At 37.4% G+C, this 18,038-nt stretch overlaps 1 protein-coding gene across 4 annotated transcripts in view; it reads left to right on the forward strand.

The window, feature by feature from the left end:
* The window catches only part of SCAF4 (SR-related CTD associated factor 4), a 57,538-nt gene that overhangs the window by 31,874 nt on the left and 7,626 nt on the right, over nucleotides 1–18,038 (forward strand). For 3 of the 4 annotated variants that reach the window (XM_027101339.1, XM_027101342.1, XM_027101348.1), the window contains exons 10-19: nucleotides 981–1,145; nucleotides 1,678–1,763; nucleotides 2,444–2,634; nucleotides 3,565–3,665; nucleotides 4,113–4,226; nucleotides 5,084–5,240; nucleotides 6,849–7,006; nucleotides 8,735–8,900; nucleotides 8,990–9,076; nucleotides 9,233–9,424. In XM_027101339.1, the coding sequence (XP_026957140.1) occupies nucleotides 981–1,145; nucleotides 1,678–1,763; nucleotides 2,444–2,634; nucleotides 3,565–3,665; nucleotides 4,113–4,226; nucleotides 5,084–5,240; nucleotides 6,849–7,006; nucleotides 8,735–8,900; nucleotides 8,990–9,076; nucleotides 9,233–9,424 (1,417 nt within the window). The remainder of the gene's footprint in view (nucleotides 1–980; nucleotides 1,146–1,677; nucleotides 1,764–2,443; nucleotides 2,635–3,564; nucleotides 3,666–4,112; nucleotides 4,227–5,083; nucleotides 5,241–6,848; nucleotides 7,007–8,734; nucleotides 8,901–8,989; nucleotides 9,077–9,232; nucleotides 9,425–18,038) is intronic. The other variant, XM_027101357.1, reaches the window with a different exon arrangement.

An 18,038-nucleotide genomic window follows, 5' to 3' on the forward strand; every position in this document is an offset into this window, starting at 1 on the left:
GATCCTCCCGCACCGGGGCACGAACCCGTCTCCCCTGCATTGGCAGGCGGACTCTCAACCACTGTGCCACCAGGGAAGCCCAGTAAAGTATTTTTTAATTAAAGTATATATGTTGATTTTTTTAGACATAATGCTATTGCACACTTAATAAACTACAGTATAGTGTAAACATAACTTTTACATGCTCTGGAAAACCAAAAAATTCATGTGACTTGCTTTATTGCGATATTCGCTTTATTACAGTGGCCTGGAATCGAATCTGAGATGTGCCTGTATTTGGTCATATGAAATTGATATTGTGATTTTAATGACTTGCTGAGGAATGAAATTTGAAAAATATTTTATAAGCCTGTTTAAAATACAAAGAAAGCCTATGAACTTATTTCCAGATGTTTAACAATTGCTGAAAGTTTATTAATAATTTAGAAAGAATATTTTGTGATACTATAATGGCATTACAATTATACTTTTAATTCTATTAGCGTTGGAATGTCACATGTAGAAAATTGTTACATTGTGGCATAATTACTCTCATTATTAAGATATTTGAAACCCTAAATATCAAACCCTAAGTATTATGTATTCAACCCTAGGCATGTTGGTTGAAACTCCCCTTGGCGTAAAATGTTTAAAATATACCTAGAAGTCAATTCTTCTAGCCACTTTTCCTCCCCCCAAAGCTTAATTGCCTTTAAAGTTGAAGAGAGACAGTTTGCGATAGGGAGTACCTTTGAGTTTAAGTTCAGTCTGTCACATTGCTTCCTCATATAAATGAAGTTATGTTTTTAAATTATAAAACCAGATCATGTATTCATAATTTTAAAACGAGTTGTAGGATTTTTACCCTGTATTCTTGGATATATAACAATTCTTTGAATAGAGATTGTACCAATAGGAATTGTCAGTCATGGTTCCGTGATCAAGGTTTTTTTTTTTAATTACTTAAAGTCTGCTTGTACAATTTTTTTAAAAAACAAAAGGTTCCACTTCCTCCTAATGGACAGATGCCAGGATTTGGCCTTCTTCCTACACCTCCATTTCCTCCCATGGCTCAGTCTGTGATTCCTCCAACTCCACCCGTGCAGCAGCCTTTCCAAACTTCCTTTCAGGCACAAAGTGAACCACTTACACAAAAGGCACATCAGGTAAAACTTCATTCTCAGATTGTTGATTATCTGTATGGTTCCCTTGATTTATAAATAGATTGCTGCCTGTTGGCTTGTTATCTTCCATTTTGAATATGAAGAAAGACTATTACTTCGGGCACAGATTTGCCCTCTCTGTGAGCGAAGTTTTTCATTTGGAAAGTGGACATAATAATACTACAAATTTCCATACGGTTTGTGAGGATTGAGATAGAGTATAGAATGTTTAAACAGTGCCTAATTCACTGCTTTAGGTGATGGTTGGTAAACACAGTATGTAACTTTTACGAAATAATTTCCAGAAGTAGATCAGTATTTCTTCTAATCTTGTAAACCATATAAAAAAAACTTTTCCCACTCATGGCCAGTCATTATTAAACTAGTAATTTGGTCTCAAGTAACCAAAAGAGAACTTTCAGGGCAAGAGATTTGTAATTTAGCATTTTTTAGATTTTTGTCCCGTTTTTTTCTATTTATAATTGCCACTTTCTCTTTTAATGATGGGTTTTGTGTTTTGTTTTTCTTTTTAAAGGAAATGGAAGTAGAACAACCTTGTATTCAAGAGGTTAAGCGGCACATGTCCGATAACAGAAAGTCAAGATCTAGATCAGCATCCAGGTAGTTTATAGAAAATGTTAATCCAAATCTGTATGTTTTAGGAGTGATAGAATTTAAAATCTAGTTGGATTGTTTTCAGATGCCCAGGACTAATAAAATAACACTTGGTATGTTTGTATGCATGTGTGGATTGGGGGTAGGAGAAGTATTAATTTTAAAAAATTAAGTCATCTTAACCCACATATTTTCCCTTTGAGTTGCTTTAATGCCTATTTACAGATATACATGGAATCATAAGATTTATGTATTCAGAGTTCTTTTACCAATTTATCAACCCAAAAAAGTGGAAAGAGAATAAGTAATACTGTAATCGGATTACATGTTTTAATTCCCACAGAAAAGACTTTACTGAGAAGATAGAGAATAGTAGTCAGTATATCTCAATGATGACATTAGCTTCTTCACTATAAAGATGTCATTTAGTATAGTACCAGAGGTATCAAAGATGGGAGGTACTTTTATAAGTTAGCATCTTTATTTATCTCATTTATAATATATTTGTGCTTTCTAACTTTGAGCATATTAAAAATCTTTAAAATGAATTCCCTGCTGTCAAATTCTTACATACCCAAACATTAAATTACCTAGTTGTATTTTTTCTTTTTCAGATTAACACGTGCTTACATTTTCTTTTTTACCTCCATGTGTTAATCCATTCTCCCTCGTTCTGAAAATATTAGGTCACCAAAAAGGAGACGATCTCGATCTGGTTCTAGAACTCGAAGGTCTCGTCATCGACGTTCTCGATCTCGGTCCAGAGATAGACGCCGACATTCTCCTAGATCTCGATCCCAAGAAAGAAGGGATCGGGAAAAAGAAAGAGAGCGCCGACAAAAAGGCCTTCCTCAAATCAAACCAGAAACTGCTAGTGGTACGTGAACGTTTATATTCAAATTTCCTGCATTTTTTTCATGTCATGAGTTTAAAATGTTTTATAACTGTTAGCAGAATACCACTTTATGAGGTCTTACTCATTTGTGCTTTGGCATATACCTTGGATTTGCCTTTGTACATTAAGCCAGCTGTAAAGCAGCAATGAGGAGCGAACCAAACTAATGATGAGGAAGTGTGTCTTGAATCGAATGTATGAAATAGAGTCATTAACTAGTTCTCCTACACATGGTGGAAAGGTGGGGTTTTTTCCCCCTAGAATAACTAGTGCCCTCTTTTATAAAGATTTATGATTTACAGAATGTACTAGCTTACATTATCTCCTAAATTTCATGATGTGTTTAGAATATGTTTAATAAGGTGTGCTAGACATATTCTTGATACAACTCTAGCTATTAATGAAATTTTAATTTATAGTATAACTAGGGCATATATAAAACTTCTGACTCTGCAAGGCTTATTACCGAGGACACAACATGAAACAAAACTCATATACTCTCGACAGTTGGAAAGGAACAGCTACATGCAGTGAACAAAAGCACTGAATTGGTTGGTGATCAAGATAGTTGGGATCAAGTCTTAGCTCTTGTGTTCACTTGCCAAGGGCGATCTTGGGCAAAATACTGCTTCTCTGGCCCTAGTTTACGTAGATGAAATCTTCAGATGTGTCTTCAAAAAGACCAATTTTTTTTACCAACTTATAGGTGTACCTTTCACTATCCTGGTTCCATTTCTGGAAGTACTACCACAACTTTCTAGAATTTTTTAAATGTATATGGGGTTTTCTACTTAAACTTCTGGTATCTTAATGTAACTCATGCATATCTTCTTTAATGATTGTTTTCATGTAAAGTACAGTGCTGTTCATTATCGAATGTGTATATTTTTATGATTATAATTTTATTTTAAGTTTGTAGTACTACACTCTGGGTGGGACAGCTGGACAAAAGGACTACTCAGCAGGATGTTGCCAGTCTTTTAGAAGAGTTTGGTCCAATTGAATCAATTAATGTGAGTATTTATTAAATCACTTAATGACAGTAGATAGATGTGACTAATGTTACTCTATGAAACTAAGGACTTGAAACCTAAGTTAAAATTTTCCCATGTTTGTAGAAGATGTGGCTAGCGTTCAGGTGTTTTGAGTTCATGTTTAGCATTTAACTACATTTCTTGGGTCACCAAGTTTAACCTAAAACCTTTTTCTAAAAAGTTTTTCTAAAAAAGTCTATATAACAAAGCTTGGGGAACTGTAGATTTGTCGATAATTGGAAGTTGAGACCAAACTGGAACCACCAATTTAACAAATTAATTTAATCTCCAGTTATAGAACTCTGGCTCTGGAGGGTGCAGGGGGTTTGAATTGGGCTTGTTGGAACTGATTACGTAGTATTATATCTTGTTGCTTTTTTATTTTTTTGTTACTATATTTTATAATATTAAAATCTTTTGGAGCAGATGATTCCTCCCAGAGGTTGTGCCTATATTGTTATGGTTCATAGGCAAGATGCTAACCGTGCCCTGCAGAAACTGAGCCGAGGAAACTATAAAGTGAACCAGAAATCCATAAAGGTACTGTTTTATAGTTTATAATTCATTTCTTTTAAAACTTAATATATAATATTATGTGACTTTTTTAAAAAAACTGTAATTTTGGACACGGGGCATTATCTGTGCATCTTTTTTTAAAGAGGTTATCTCCTAAGAGTTAAAATAAAATTTTAAATGTTAGGTGCATGGTAGAATTTTGTCTTTTTTTTTTAAAGGTAGGTAGGTTCATCAAGGTATTTACTTGGCGCTTTAAATATAATGTCATTTTGTAAAATATTTTGTCATTCAGAAAATTTTGTATTCTTCACATTTTAATTTTAAAGTTTGCCATCTCATCTTAGAACTATGAAAAATACTCACTGAAGATAGAGGAAAAGATATAGGTACATGGGTATTACTCTGAGGGGCCAGAGTCAGTGTTTCCTTAATGTTATAATACCATGTTCTACCCTTGGATCGCACCGCAAAAGGATTTTGTCTGATGTTGAGTAATTCCGAGTTACCCAAGACTTTTAAAAGTGCTCCCCACTTTTTTATGCTGAGTTGTATAGGGAACTTCAGCCTGTCCCTGATAAACTTTTTCCTTTTCTCTTAAGTTTTATGCTGCCTGGGTTTGCGGGGTGGTGGGTGGTTGGAAGAGTGAGTAAGGAAGTGATTGCCAGTCAGATTTCCATCCTAGGAGAAACAAAGTGAGATGGTAGAGTAACCAGTTTCTTAGCACCGAATAAAGTTTTGAGTGAGATCCAGAGAAAGCCAGGCCAGATTGCTCCCTTGCTGACAAAGTCTGAGTAATTAGAATCATGAGGAACAGTTAACTCTCAATTTATGACATTCTTCTCCTTTCCTTTCTTTTTATATTTTAACAAATGGTGAAATAGATTGCCTGGGCCTTAAACAAAGGAATAAAGGCAGATTATAAGCAGTATTGGGATGTAGAACTTGGTGTTACTTATATTCCGTGGGACAAAGTCAAGCCTGAAGAACTGGAGAGTTTTTGTGAAGGAGGAATGTTGGACAGTGATACACTTAATCCAGGTAAAGCAGTATTTAATTTTTTTTAAAAAATTCATCTGTTTCCTTGGTAGTGCTATGACAAATGTTTATTCTTTGCCTTAGGATCTGAATTTCGAGATTTTTCAAATACCCACTATGTGGGTGCCAGTCTCTCCATTATAATAAACTGAGGAAACAACAGTGAATAAGACAAATGTGGTCCTTGCCCTTATGCAACTTACATTTAGTGGGAGAACTTACATTTAGTGGGAGAGTTGCAGACACAAATAAATACTGATTATGGGCTTAATTATTAATTATAGTATTAAGTGGATCTTAGGTAGAATTTTTCACTGTAAAAACCTAACAGATCAAATGAGTCTCAAACTGAACATTGTTAGTAAAATCCACTGTTTCATAGTAATTTCTTAGAAAATGTTTAAATGTCCAGAGAAGCCATCAAAAGTAAACGTGTAAGACAAGGAGGTGCAGTTATTTGTAGGCTGAATATTAAAAATGCCAGGTTGATAGTGGAATTGCATTGGGAAAAATGGCAGCTTGTGGGGGCATAACCTGAAGATTGATAGATAGCAGGATGAAAGGAGCACAGGGTGGCATGGCAAAGTACAGTAAATACTTAAAGCATTAAAGAACTTCAGTCAGGAGTGATGATTTGAAAAGCCAAAAGGCAGTGAAACAATGCTGGACTTTCCCCATACACCACCTCCTCCCTCCTTGGTGCGTAATGCCTTCGCTTAAGGATCGGACTAGGTTTCTGTTCAGGCAGACAGGTATTGAGGGTCTACTGTGTGCCAGGCATTCTGGGAGACTCTGGTCCAGGGTAAAAAGAATCCTGCTCCTCCCTCCCAGGGTCTTTAATCCAAACAATACACTGTTGTGGTTTAGAACAGAGACTTTAGAGCCAAATATGCCTGGGTTGAATCCCACCTCTGCCACTACTAGGTATGTGACTTTGGGCAAATTGTCTTTTGATTTCACCTCTTGAGAAATGGGAATCATAATAGTAGGACCTACTTATAGATGGTACTTATAGATGGTTATGAGAATTAAATAAATATATATATAGCTTAGAACTGTGCCTGGCACGTAAGTAAGCATTCTTTTTGCATGTTTGCTATTGTTAATTTAAACAATTAATGTTTATGAGATCAGCATAGGCATTTCTTTAATAATCAGAATGCTCTCTGTTTTGGGTTTGGTTTTTTTTTTTAATTTATTTTTGGCTGCCAAAAATAAATTGGGTCTTCGTTGCTGAGTGCGGGCTTTTCTCTAGTTGTGGCAAGTGGGGGCTACTCTTCGTTGTGGTGCACGGGCTTCTCATTGTGGTGGCTTCTCTTGTTGCAGAGCACGGGCTCTAGGCACTCAGGCTTCAGTAGTTGTGGCTCACAGGCTCTAGAGCACACGCTCAGTAGTCGTGGTGCACAGGCTTAGTTGCTCCGTGGCACGTGGGATCTTCCCGGACCAGGGCTCGAACCCACGTCCCCTGCATTGGCAGGTGGATTCCTAACCACTGTGCCACCAGGGAAGTCCTGCTTTCTGATTTTAATATCAACATTTAAAAAATCATTTCTGGGTTTAAAGTTATAAGCTGAAATGTAAGCTTTTGTTAAATTTCTTTAACTCTCATAGATTGGAAAGGAATTCCCAAAAAGCATGAAAATGAAGTTGCTCAAAATGGAGGGGCAGAAACCTCACACACAGAACCAGTATCACCCATACCTAAGCCTTTACCTGTGCCTGTCCCTCCTATTCCTGTTCCTGCACCTATAACAGTACCACCTCCACAGGTAAGACTATTTGGGGCATTGTTTAAACTTTTAGAAAGATACCTTTCTAAGTCTTACTATAGATGTATGTCTAGATTCATAGTCAAAGATATGAGTGCATATTAATTTTTTGTGTGTTGGTATGTCAGACCTATTATTTATAAATGCTTTTAAAAACCAGAATAAATTTCATATTGCCTTACATCTGTCGAGATTATTCAGTGTCTTACCTCATAACCTTTTTGACTTGAGATGTGATTTTCCTGTTACATGTTAAGAGCTAAGTAAGTAATGTTTTGGTAAAAATTATAAATACTTGACCCATACTTTTATGTATGATCCATTAGATTTTTCTTTTCTTTCAATACCTTCTTTCCCCAATTTCTCACATTAAAACTGAATCAGATAAATCTGAGCTATCACAAAACTGGGTTGCCTAGCTTCTTCATTTTTCGTAGTGTTAGGAGAAAATTACATGCTTTGATACATACTTAGCTGTGATATTTTATAAATGGAGTCCTCAAATTGGCACTCTTTAGCTGACCTTTTGGATATGCCTTCCAGTGCAGGTTCTAAATAAGATTCAATGAAAGTCAAAGAAACTTGACTAATCTCTTAAGATTGATTATACTTTTTTGTAACAATAGCTAACATATGTTGGGTATTTATTAAGTGCCAGGCACTAGCACTTAATATTTATTCACTCTTTAATCCCCATAATTATGTGAGGTTGGCACTTTTCCATTTTACAGATGAGTAAACTGAGGTAGGTCTAGGGAGTGTAATGTAAGTAGCTTGCTCAAGGTCACAAAATAACCTGAAAGGGGGACCAGGCACTTTGACCCTAAGGACCTGTGATCTTAGTCACTGTGCAGATTACCAGGTAGCTTTTTTTTTTTTTTTGCGGTACGCGGGCCTCTCCCGTTGCGGAGCACAGGCTCCGGACGCGCAGGCTCAGCGGCCATGGCTCACGGGCCCAGCCGCTGCGCGGCACGTGGGATCTTCCCGGACCAGGGCACGAGCCCGTGTCCCCTGCACCGGCAGGCGGACTCTCAAGCACTGCGCCCTGGTGGCTAAAAGTTGTATTTCTCGGGACTTCCCTGGTGGTGCAGTGGTTGAGAGTCCGCCTGCCGGTGCAGGGGACACGGGCTCGTGCCCTGGTCCGGGAAGATCCCACGTGCCGCGCAGCGGCTGGGCCCGTGAGCCATGGCCGCTGAGCCTGCGCGTCCGGAGCCTGTGCTCCGCAACGGGAGAGGCCACAACAGTGAGGCCCGCGTACCGCAAAAAAAAAAGTTGTATTTCTCAAACTTATTGACCTAACCATGAGACATTTTTTAACATATTAATATTCTAGCAGAACACCAATACAGGTGCTGGTGAATTACAGTGTGAGTTTGCTGTCATAAAGTAGAGAGTAAATATGTGATTTCTCGGAATTCCTTGGTGGTCCAGTGGTTACGACTCCATGCTTCCACTGCAGGGGGCACAGGTTTGACCCCTGGTCGGGGAACTAAGATCCCGCATGCAGCGCGGTGCGGCCAAATAGAAAAAGGGAAAAAATATGTGGTTTCTATTGTTTAGGGGTAGGTGCAGATTACCACCTGTTATCTAATAAGTGTACTCACATAATAAGCACAATTTAGAGATTCCTTTTTTCAAATTTTCTCAACAAAGTATTTTCTTTGTCTCTACACACTGTGGGTGGGAGGGTGGCTAAATTTGTGCCTTCATTTTCCATTTTCTTTCTAGGTCCCACCACATCAGCCGGGACCTCCTGTAGTTGGTGCTCTCCAGCCACCGACTTTCACGCCTCCTTTGGGAATTCCCCCTCCAGGCTTTGGTCCTGGTGTTCCTCCTCCTCCACCTCCTCCACCATTTCTGCGCCCAGGATTCAACCCAATGCATTTACCACCAGGTACACTAAGTTATTTGAGAAGACATTCTTTTTTTAGAGCCTGAAATAAAGTGACACAACTTCAGTTGACATTATTTTTCTTATTCTAGGTTTTCTTCCTCCTGGACCCCCACCTCCTATAACTCCACCAGTATCCATTCCTCCTCCTCACACTCCACCAATAAACATCCCAAACTGTAAGCATGTTTTTCCTTTGTGTTCACTTGTCCTCTTGGAATTGAGAGTAGGAGGGAGAATGGACCAGTAATAGGACCTATAGTATGGCAAAAGAATGTTGACCGGGAGATAATTATTTATTCAGCTTCACATGTTGATGTAATTATATTCCTTAGCTACTATCGCTGGTATAAATGAAGACACTACAAAAGACTTATCTATTGGAAATCCCATTCCAACAGTGGTGTCTGGGGCTAGAGGAAACGCCGAGTCTGGTGACAGTGTGAAAATGTATGGTTCTGCTGTGCCACCTGCTGCACCCACGAATCTGCCCACCCCTCCTGTAACCCAGCCTGTTTCACTTCTTGGTAAGTTAAGTTTTTTATCATTAGTTTTCTTTCCCCTGCCCAAGTTAGGCTTTTTATATAAACAATGCTACTTTTGGTAAAACGTTCTCTGAGGCTATTTTTCTTTGAGGAAGATCTTTCTCTTAAATATGTGTACTTTAGTCTTTACCAAGAATATGCTCAAGAGACAGCCTCAAAAATGAAATCATGTTTGTTTGTCTGTCTTGAATAAAAGTTTGGATTTGCACATCTTAATTTGGTATAGCAAAGTGATTAAACTAATCTCTATAAAAAGGAGTTGGTACATAGTCCATGATGAACAAAACCCCAGACATCGCAGCTTTATAAGAGAGAGCATTTCTTTAACAATGTGGGTTTTTTCCCTGTCTGGATTAATTTTTATACATTTAAAATCCCTGGACTTTGGTAGCATTCTCTGTGGGCTAGCAAAGAAATTATCTTTGATACATTGCCAAAAAATGGCTTTGTTACCTGAGTGACAGTTACACAGCCTGAGGCAATGCTTTTTCCACTGACCCCTCAGTTTTCTCCTGCAAGAGTTCATCTGTTGTATTCTTTACCCACAACTCTGCTTCTGTGATCCATGGAAGTGTGGTTTAGATTGTTTACATCTTTAGGAGGCCTTACCCTTGCTTGCTTGAATTATAAGTGAATATGTCATATACTTGTTACAGTGACCATCCTATAACAATTAATAAATTGTTGTATTTGAAGTGGTATTGCCACTTATAATTAACACTTGATTCTCCTAATGGGTAGTTAATTCATCCTTAGTGTTAGAATATTCTAGTCCTATGAGCCCATTGTATTTTTCAGAGGTATGTGTGTGCAAATGTTCGCTTTCATAATTTTAGGTTTTTTAAGGAAAGAGCATATTGGTTACTTGTGGGATGTAGGACTGTGGGACATTGGTTTGTGATGTAGGACTTTTACTTTTCACCTACAGCTTTCAGTACTGTTGGAAATTTTCACTTCGTTGCATGTACTACATTTATAATAAAAATCAATTTGTTTTTAAATGGCATGCTGTTTTCTGCCCTCTCCAAGACTGAGTTTAGGCTGATAATAAACTTGATTTTTATTTCTTTTAGTACACAGACTGGGTAATGGTAAAAGAGGATTTAGGGTTAAAAATTGTCACAAGTAATGTAGTGTAGTCATCATAATGATGGAAAATGATTTGTTTAATGGGGAAGTTGCTTAAGAGGTCTGTACGCTAATGGAAGTCATAGTAGAAGGAACAGTGAACTAGGAGCCAGGAAACCTTAATATCTTTGGATCTCAGTTTTGTTATGATTCTCCACCCCCCCATATTTGTAATAAGATGGTTACACAAGAATCAAAGAATCTAAGTTGGGTAGAATTTTCTGATCAGCTTCTTTCCTCCACCCCACACGCATGCTCCTGATTGTGAATTCTCTTTGAAATGAAGTTTCCTACTCTGGTGTCCATGGGTATTAGGCCACCTGAGACTGTTTACAGAATTTCATGCATTTGTGGTTTTTTTCTGGTCTTAGTAAATTCACTGAATGAATGAAAAGATTTCCTCATCTCCAAGACTTTAATAACTGCTACTTTCGAACAACCTTTAAGAACAAATAACCCAGGGAGTTCCCTGGTGGCTTAGTGGTTAGGATTCTGGGCTTTCACTGCTGTGGCCCGGGTTCATTCCCTGGTCGGGAAACTGAGATCCCACAAGCCACACGGTGCAGCCCCCCCCCGCCCAAAAAAAGAATAAATTACCTGCCTTTTATTTAACATTTAGGTCTTGGAGACTCTGCCCTTTTATTTCTTACCACTACTGAAATGTATAATTTAAACTCTCAGCCAACATGTGAAACAAATCAAAAGTTGGTGAGCATGAAAAATAAACTTAGTAAGCTAGTCACTGCTAGAAAAATAATTAAATTTCTTAGGATTTATCATTATCTAACATACCTATTTGGATGTCCATCTCCTCCCACCCCCAAGAATGGAAGCTCCATGAGAGAGGAACATTATTATGTAAGTGGGTGGATGGATGGTTTTCAGTGTAGGACTGTTTATACTTCACCTCTGATGATGATCTTTGTCTGTAACTTATAAAACAAAATTTAGAAATTGAAGGCTGTTCCAGATCTGGAAAGGTTAAAATATGACATAACATAAAAATGAAAACTTTTGTTAAAATAGGCACTTTTAACTAAACTGCAGTAGTTTAGTTGAATCATGAGAAAGAGAGCCTTCCATTTTCCTTCAATTAGAAATCTTGAAAAGAATATCCCATGAATTTGACCTTTTATAGAAATGAGACTTTTTAATGCATATGCAAATAAAGGATTTAACCAAAAGACTAGTCACAATTCCATCATTTTGATAAAGGAATATTGTAATCACATGCAATATTGTAGCACTAAAGGATCAGTAAATAGGTTGAATATTGTTGATGTTAACCAAGTAACAGAATACTAGAACTAAGATGCTTTCAAGTTTTCTCTTGGTGCTCTAATGTTTTCTCTTACGATAATAAAAAGCAGTGTTATACTACACAGAAAACTTTAAGCCTAGAAGGTGATACTAAACTTGCTTCTTCAACTGTGAGAAAAGGAATGAAATGTCACACCGGGGTGTTGTGATCATTCAGTTGGGCTAACATATATAAACAACTGACATGGGGCCTGCCACAGAGTAGGCACTCAGTGAATGGTGGGTGCTTATTACAGGTAAGGAATGTCATAGACGATATTTAGCATACCTAGAGAAGAGTACTGGAAATTCTAAAGTTATATTACTTACTTGTGATTTATTTTAAACTGTTAAAATTGTCAGCAGAGGAAGCAGCCTTTTTAGGAAAGTATGTATCTTGGCATGGTTGCCTCAGATATTTCATGGTATATTAGACCAGGAGATAAGTTCACATGTATTAAAGTTCCATCAGTTGGCTTACTGAGAAAATGTGTGTTAGTCATAGTGGCATTTCATTTAAATAGCACAATATGGTATCTGTATTCTTCCTATTAATGATACTCAAATTGTTTTCTTACAATGGAAGCTAAATGTATCCTTGAGACTTAACTGAGTTCTTGGATCCTAATTTCTGAAATGTGGCAATTATATTTTTAAAGTAGAGGGGCCAAAAAAAAGATTTCAACAAACATCTTCCGAAATTCTGTTGTAGGCCCTGGTTATGAAGGAGGTGGTGGGGTGCTTTAAGGATGGTTTGGTGTAAAGAATTTTCTGAATGATCAGACTTAAGTGTGGATGTTAGTTTGGGAGTGATGACTACCTGTTTCTTGAATTGGGCTGAAGTAGCCCTCGCAGCCAGATTTGTAGGGAACCACCTCCATCTTTTAGAGATTTTGATTATTTTAGTAACTGATAATCTGAAAACATAAAACTATTCGATGCACAATAATCACTCATTATCACTTGATTTTAAAGGAATCTGTTCTTAGTACCTCACACTTCAAAATAGCTAGAGCAGTGGTCATTTCATAAAAGCTAAAGGAAACAGTTTACAGTTGTTGACCATTTAGGAGAGAAGGCATATTAAAGGTGATAGCAATTCATCAGTACATTCTCTTTACTGTATAAGTGTATGTGTTTACTTTTCCAAACTTTTGTATATGTATCTCTAATACAATGTACAGCATATTTTTATTTAAAATTTCATTGTAAATGTGAAATTTGGGTTACTTTGGTGTTCCAAACAATAAAAAAATACACAAAAAAATGTTTGTTTGTGTTACATATCTCTATTGTGTTACCAGCATATCCATAATATCTTTTCAAGGAAAAATTAAGCTAAATCGGATTCATTCCTATTGTGGAAAATTAAAGTCTCTTCTCTTGCCAGATACATTTACTCATTAATTATTATTATACAGAGATTCTCTACAGTTTTGTCACACTGCTATAGATGATGGTAAAATTTATAAATAAGAATTGGGTATGTGTAAGATTGCTTCTTATTGATAATATTTGTTACCAGATATTTAAAGCAAAAGTCACAGATTGGTAGCCTACAGGCTGACTTGCTAGGCAGTAGTATGATGTATACTTCATGCTTGATTTTCACACATCCTTGCCTGGCCTCGATAGGCATTTGATGTTCCAAACTTTGGACACTTCAAGAATTATGTAGACAGAATTGGTTTGTGAATTAAACAGGCGTGTTTGCTTTTATGCAGTAACTATCTATGATCCTTAAGACTGCCTTGAAGATGAATAATTTTACTATCAAGTTCTGTAATTCCATTTGACTCTTGAACAACGCGGTGATTAGGGGTGCCAACTCCCATGCAGTAAAAACTCCACACATAACTTTATAGTTGGCCCTCCATATCCGAGGTCCCTCATCTGCAGATTCAACCAACTACGGATCATGTAGTACGTATTTACTGGGAAAAAAAATCTGTGTATAAGTGGGTCCGTACAGTTCAAACCTGTGTTATTCAAGGGTCAACTGTACTTTAAAATTGATATTTGACTTGTGATTTCACTTAGCTTTAGATTTTTCTGCCTAGAATTTTGATACTTTTATAATTAGTAATTTTTAACACTATAAATTAGAACATTAGAGCACCAATCTACTAGTGTGAATAACATTCAAAGGAAACCTGAAGAAAATTCTCAAAAGTTTTTTTTAATGGTAACACCTAATTTTTTAAACACTTTTTGCATTTTAATATTCTTCCTTATTGTAGACTTTGTTATAATATTGGTTATGTTAAATTATAACCCAGAGGGGTCTACCAGATGTTTGTTTATCCTTTAAAAGTGTTCTTTGAAAGCTTTAAAATATTTGAATTGGTACTCTAAATATTGCATTATATTATTCCACTATGTTTCTTTTCCCAAATACTCATCACAGTGCCATCAACTTTGTATATAACATTGTTCAATGAATGTTTTAATAGTGATCGATCCACAGCAGGTATTTACCTTGGATATGAATTTATGCATGAATACACACTATATTTTCTCAGAAGGCGAAGCAGTTCAAACAAAACATGGAGAAGGTCTTGCACGAAAACTTGAAAGCTGCTTATCATATTGTCTCCATCTCTCTCTGCACTTCCTAGGCTGCAGAACTCCAGCCTAAAGAGTCTGTTTTAAGTTTAAATCTCTCTGACGTCTCTGGGCCTGAGGAAGGTGGGAGGGGCAGAAATTCTGGGCTCTAGATTGATTTTGGTAGACAAAGATAATGCTGTGAAGAATTTCAGGTAAGATTTTTTCCAGCTAACATTGAAAATAAAATTTCCTATGGATGATCTCATTCAGTGATGGATTACCAGTATATCCCAAGCTTCTTGACTCTAATAGTACAACTCTTTAACTCTTAAGTCACAGCTGTTATACTTTGCCAGTTACAATAAAATAGCAATTCATATACAAATTCTTAAAAAACGACTATAAATGAGCCATAAGGAAATTGACCAAACCTTATTGTACGTTATTTTGCAAAAAATCCAAGGAGACATTTTAAAGAGATAGTAGTCTCTGATTCTTCATTTGAAATTATGGTTTTCATGTATTAGATTTTATCAAAACATAATGTGCCCCATGCTAAAAATAGATACACGTGTTAGTCTGCCTGCACTATATGTTATTGAAAACTCAAATTTCTTTTAGCAATCTTTTGCTACCATTCTAAGAACGATTTTTTTTTTGGTATAGTAATGTATAATGCAATCTAAAATGTGCTCTCTCTCATTCTTTTGAAAACTAGCTCCTCATTTTTCCATTCTCCCCTTCTCCCATCACAGTGCCTCCTGTAAGAATAACCTGGGAGTCTTTTCAAAATAATTACGGCCTAAATGTAGTTAACTGGTGAATCTAGGCGAAGGAAATACATGTATGGGTTGTACTGTTATTTCAATTTTCTAAAGGTTTGTAGTTAAAAAAAAAAAAAAACACTTTTAATGATTAAACAAATACATATATGTATATGCCTTGGGGCTCTCAGGGCATTGGTGGGAGAGAGAAGAGTGGCTGGTATATCTTTTTCCTTGTATGAACAAATTTTGAGTTAGGTCCATGCACAATGCCACAGTGACATTCATTCGTTTGGAATCAAGAAAAGGTGGAACTGCGACTAGGAGCGGAAAAGGCGGTTGTGAAAGAACATTGCAGCTTTTCTCAAAATTTCAGATATTCATAGGTTTACAATGGAAAGAGACTCACCGCCCTGGGGGAGAGACCTGGACCTTGTAGCCACTGCTTTTGCCCCCCGAGAGGTATCTTGTTGATGAGTTTAGTCATCCCTTATGCCACCACCATTCATTCATTCATATGTTCAACATGTATTTACTCGAGTACCTACTGTGTGCCAGGCACCCTTCTGGGTACTAGAGATCCCTGAATGACAAGACAGGGCCTTTCTTCCTGGAGCTTACGTTCTAGTGGGGACTTAGATAGTAAGTAAACTAATAATTTCCCATGAAGCTATTCCTATGAAGAGAGTAAAGCAGCGAATGGGATTGGAGGAATGTCGTTTGAGATGTACTCTTTTATATAGGATGGCCAAGGAAGGCTTCTAAGGAGGTAATACAGAGAAATAATAGAGGAAAGAGCCATAGAGACACAGGGAAAACATCTCATTTAGAGGAGAACAGAAGGGGAGCTTGGACTGAGAACAGACTTGGCTTGTTGGAGGGACTACAGTGGGCTGCTAGGGTTGAGCAGTGCAATCATACGGAAGAGCGGCAGGTGATGAGTTCAGAACTGGTTGTCAGGGGCCAGTCAGAGTACAACAAGAAGTATAGGTCTTAAACACTTTAAATCTGGTTTCCATTTTTCAAAGGATTATGGATGGCTGTTCTATAGAAAGCAAACTACAGGCGTTGGTAAGAGTGGAAAGAGGAGACTGGTTTGGATGCCACTGGAGTAGATGAGATTAGAGTGCTAACAGCTTGCACTAGGATGGCACAGCAGAGGTAACAAGCATTTGGATTCTGAACTTATTTTGAAGATACAGCCTTCAGAATGGCCTTATTATATATGTGAGAGAAAGGAGTCAAGGACGACTATGTTTTTGACCTGAGCAATTTAGTTGAGTGTAATTACCATTCCTCAGATGGGCAAATCTCAAAGAGGAGTGGGCTTAGGATGAGGATGTCAAGTTAAATGTTGGATGTTTTAACTTCGACATTCAGGTGCAGATGACAACTAAACAACTGGTAAAGTCTAAAGATGTAAATTCTGGTGTAGTCAGCAAATAAAAATAATATTTACAGCCACCAGAGTATGTGAGATTACCTAGGGAGGGAATGTAGTGAGAGGGATGAGCCCAGGAAAACGTCAGCATTTAGCAGTTGAAGATATGATACGGAGAGCTAAGACATGATGGGAACTCTTCTAAGGAGTTTGTATATATATCAGTCATTTAAGCCTTACAGTTCTTTGAAGTCAACACAGTTATCCCCAGTTTGTAGTTGGGGAATCAGAGGCGTAAAGAGATGAAGTGACCTGCCCAAGGTCACAGCTCCATGTGGCAGCACCTAGAATTCAAGGTACACTTATTCCAGCACCTGTGCTTTTTAACCACTGTCCTCTACTGTTCCATCCAGCAAAGGATACTGAGAAGGTGCAGCTAGAGGGCTAGGAAGCAAAAGTAGAGGAAGGTATTCCGGAAGCCCAGTAAAGAAAGTTCCTAGGAAGGAGGGAGAGATCAACTATCAGATGCCATTTTTGGGTCAAAGAAGAGTGCTGAGACTTGCTAACGGGATTTATCAAAATGAAGGCTTCTGGATGACCTTGAGAAATGTGGTTTTATTGGAGTGATGGGTTCACAAGTATATATAGATAGGGTCAGGAGAGAATGAGAGATACAAGAAATGGATACAATGATTTTGGACATCTCTCTGAGGAGATGTGCTATATAGGGGAACAGTGAAACGGCGGTGAGCTGAAGGGAGATAGAAGATGAGGGCAGTTCTTTCGTGTTTATTTCTAAAAGACAACTCTAGCATGTTCATTATTGGAAAACCCAGTAGAGGGGAAATTTTTGTTGCAAGAAAGAAGAGATATTCTCTAGGTTGATATTATGTAGGTGAGGGTATGGATTCTGAGTTTGAACGTGGGGCACAGATGTTGACAGATGGAAGGAGTAATACAGATACAGGTGCAGGTAAATCGGTAGATTTGGTGGTAGGTAGGTGGATTAAAAAAGCCTTTCTAAAAGTCCTTTTTTTAAAAAATATATACCAACTAGGATAAATAAAATGTATTTCCATTTAACAATACTTGATAATGAAAAGAAATGAAGTACTTATACATGCTACAACGTGGATGGGCCTTGAAAAGATATGCTAAGTGAAAGAAGCCAGTCACAAAGGGTCACGTATTGCATGATTCCACATTTATGAAATGTCCAGAATAGGCAAGTCCATAGAGACAGAAAATAAAATGTATGGTTGCCTGGGGGTTGGGATGGAGTTGGGGGGAAACAGGAAATGATGGTTAATGGATACAGGGTTTCTTTTGAGATGATGAAAATGTTCTAAAATTTATTTCGATGGTTGCCCAACTCTGAATATATTAAAAAAACATTGAATTACACCCTTTATGTGGGTGAATTGTAGGCTATGTGAATTTTACCTCCCAGAAGCTATATAAAACCAGCTAAGAATAG

Source organism: Aethalodelphis obliquidens, unplaced genomic scaffold (assembly GCF_003676395.1).
Source record: "Aethalodelphis obliquidens isolate GAN/ISIS:26980383/991018 unplaced genomic scaffold, ASM367639v1 scaffold1, whole genome shotgun sequence".
Taxonomy (NCBI): domain Eukaryota; kingdom Metazoa; phylum Chordata; class Mammalia; order Artiodactyla; family Delphinidae; genus Aethalodelphis; species Aethalodelphis obliquidens.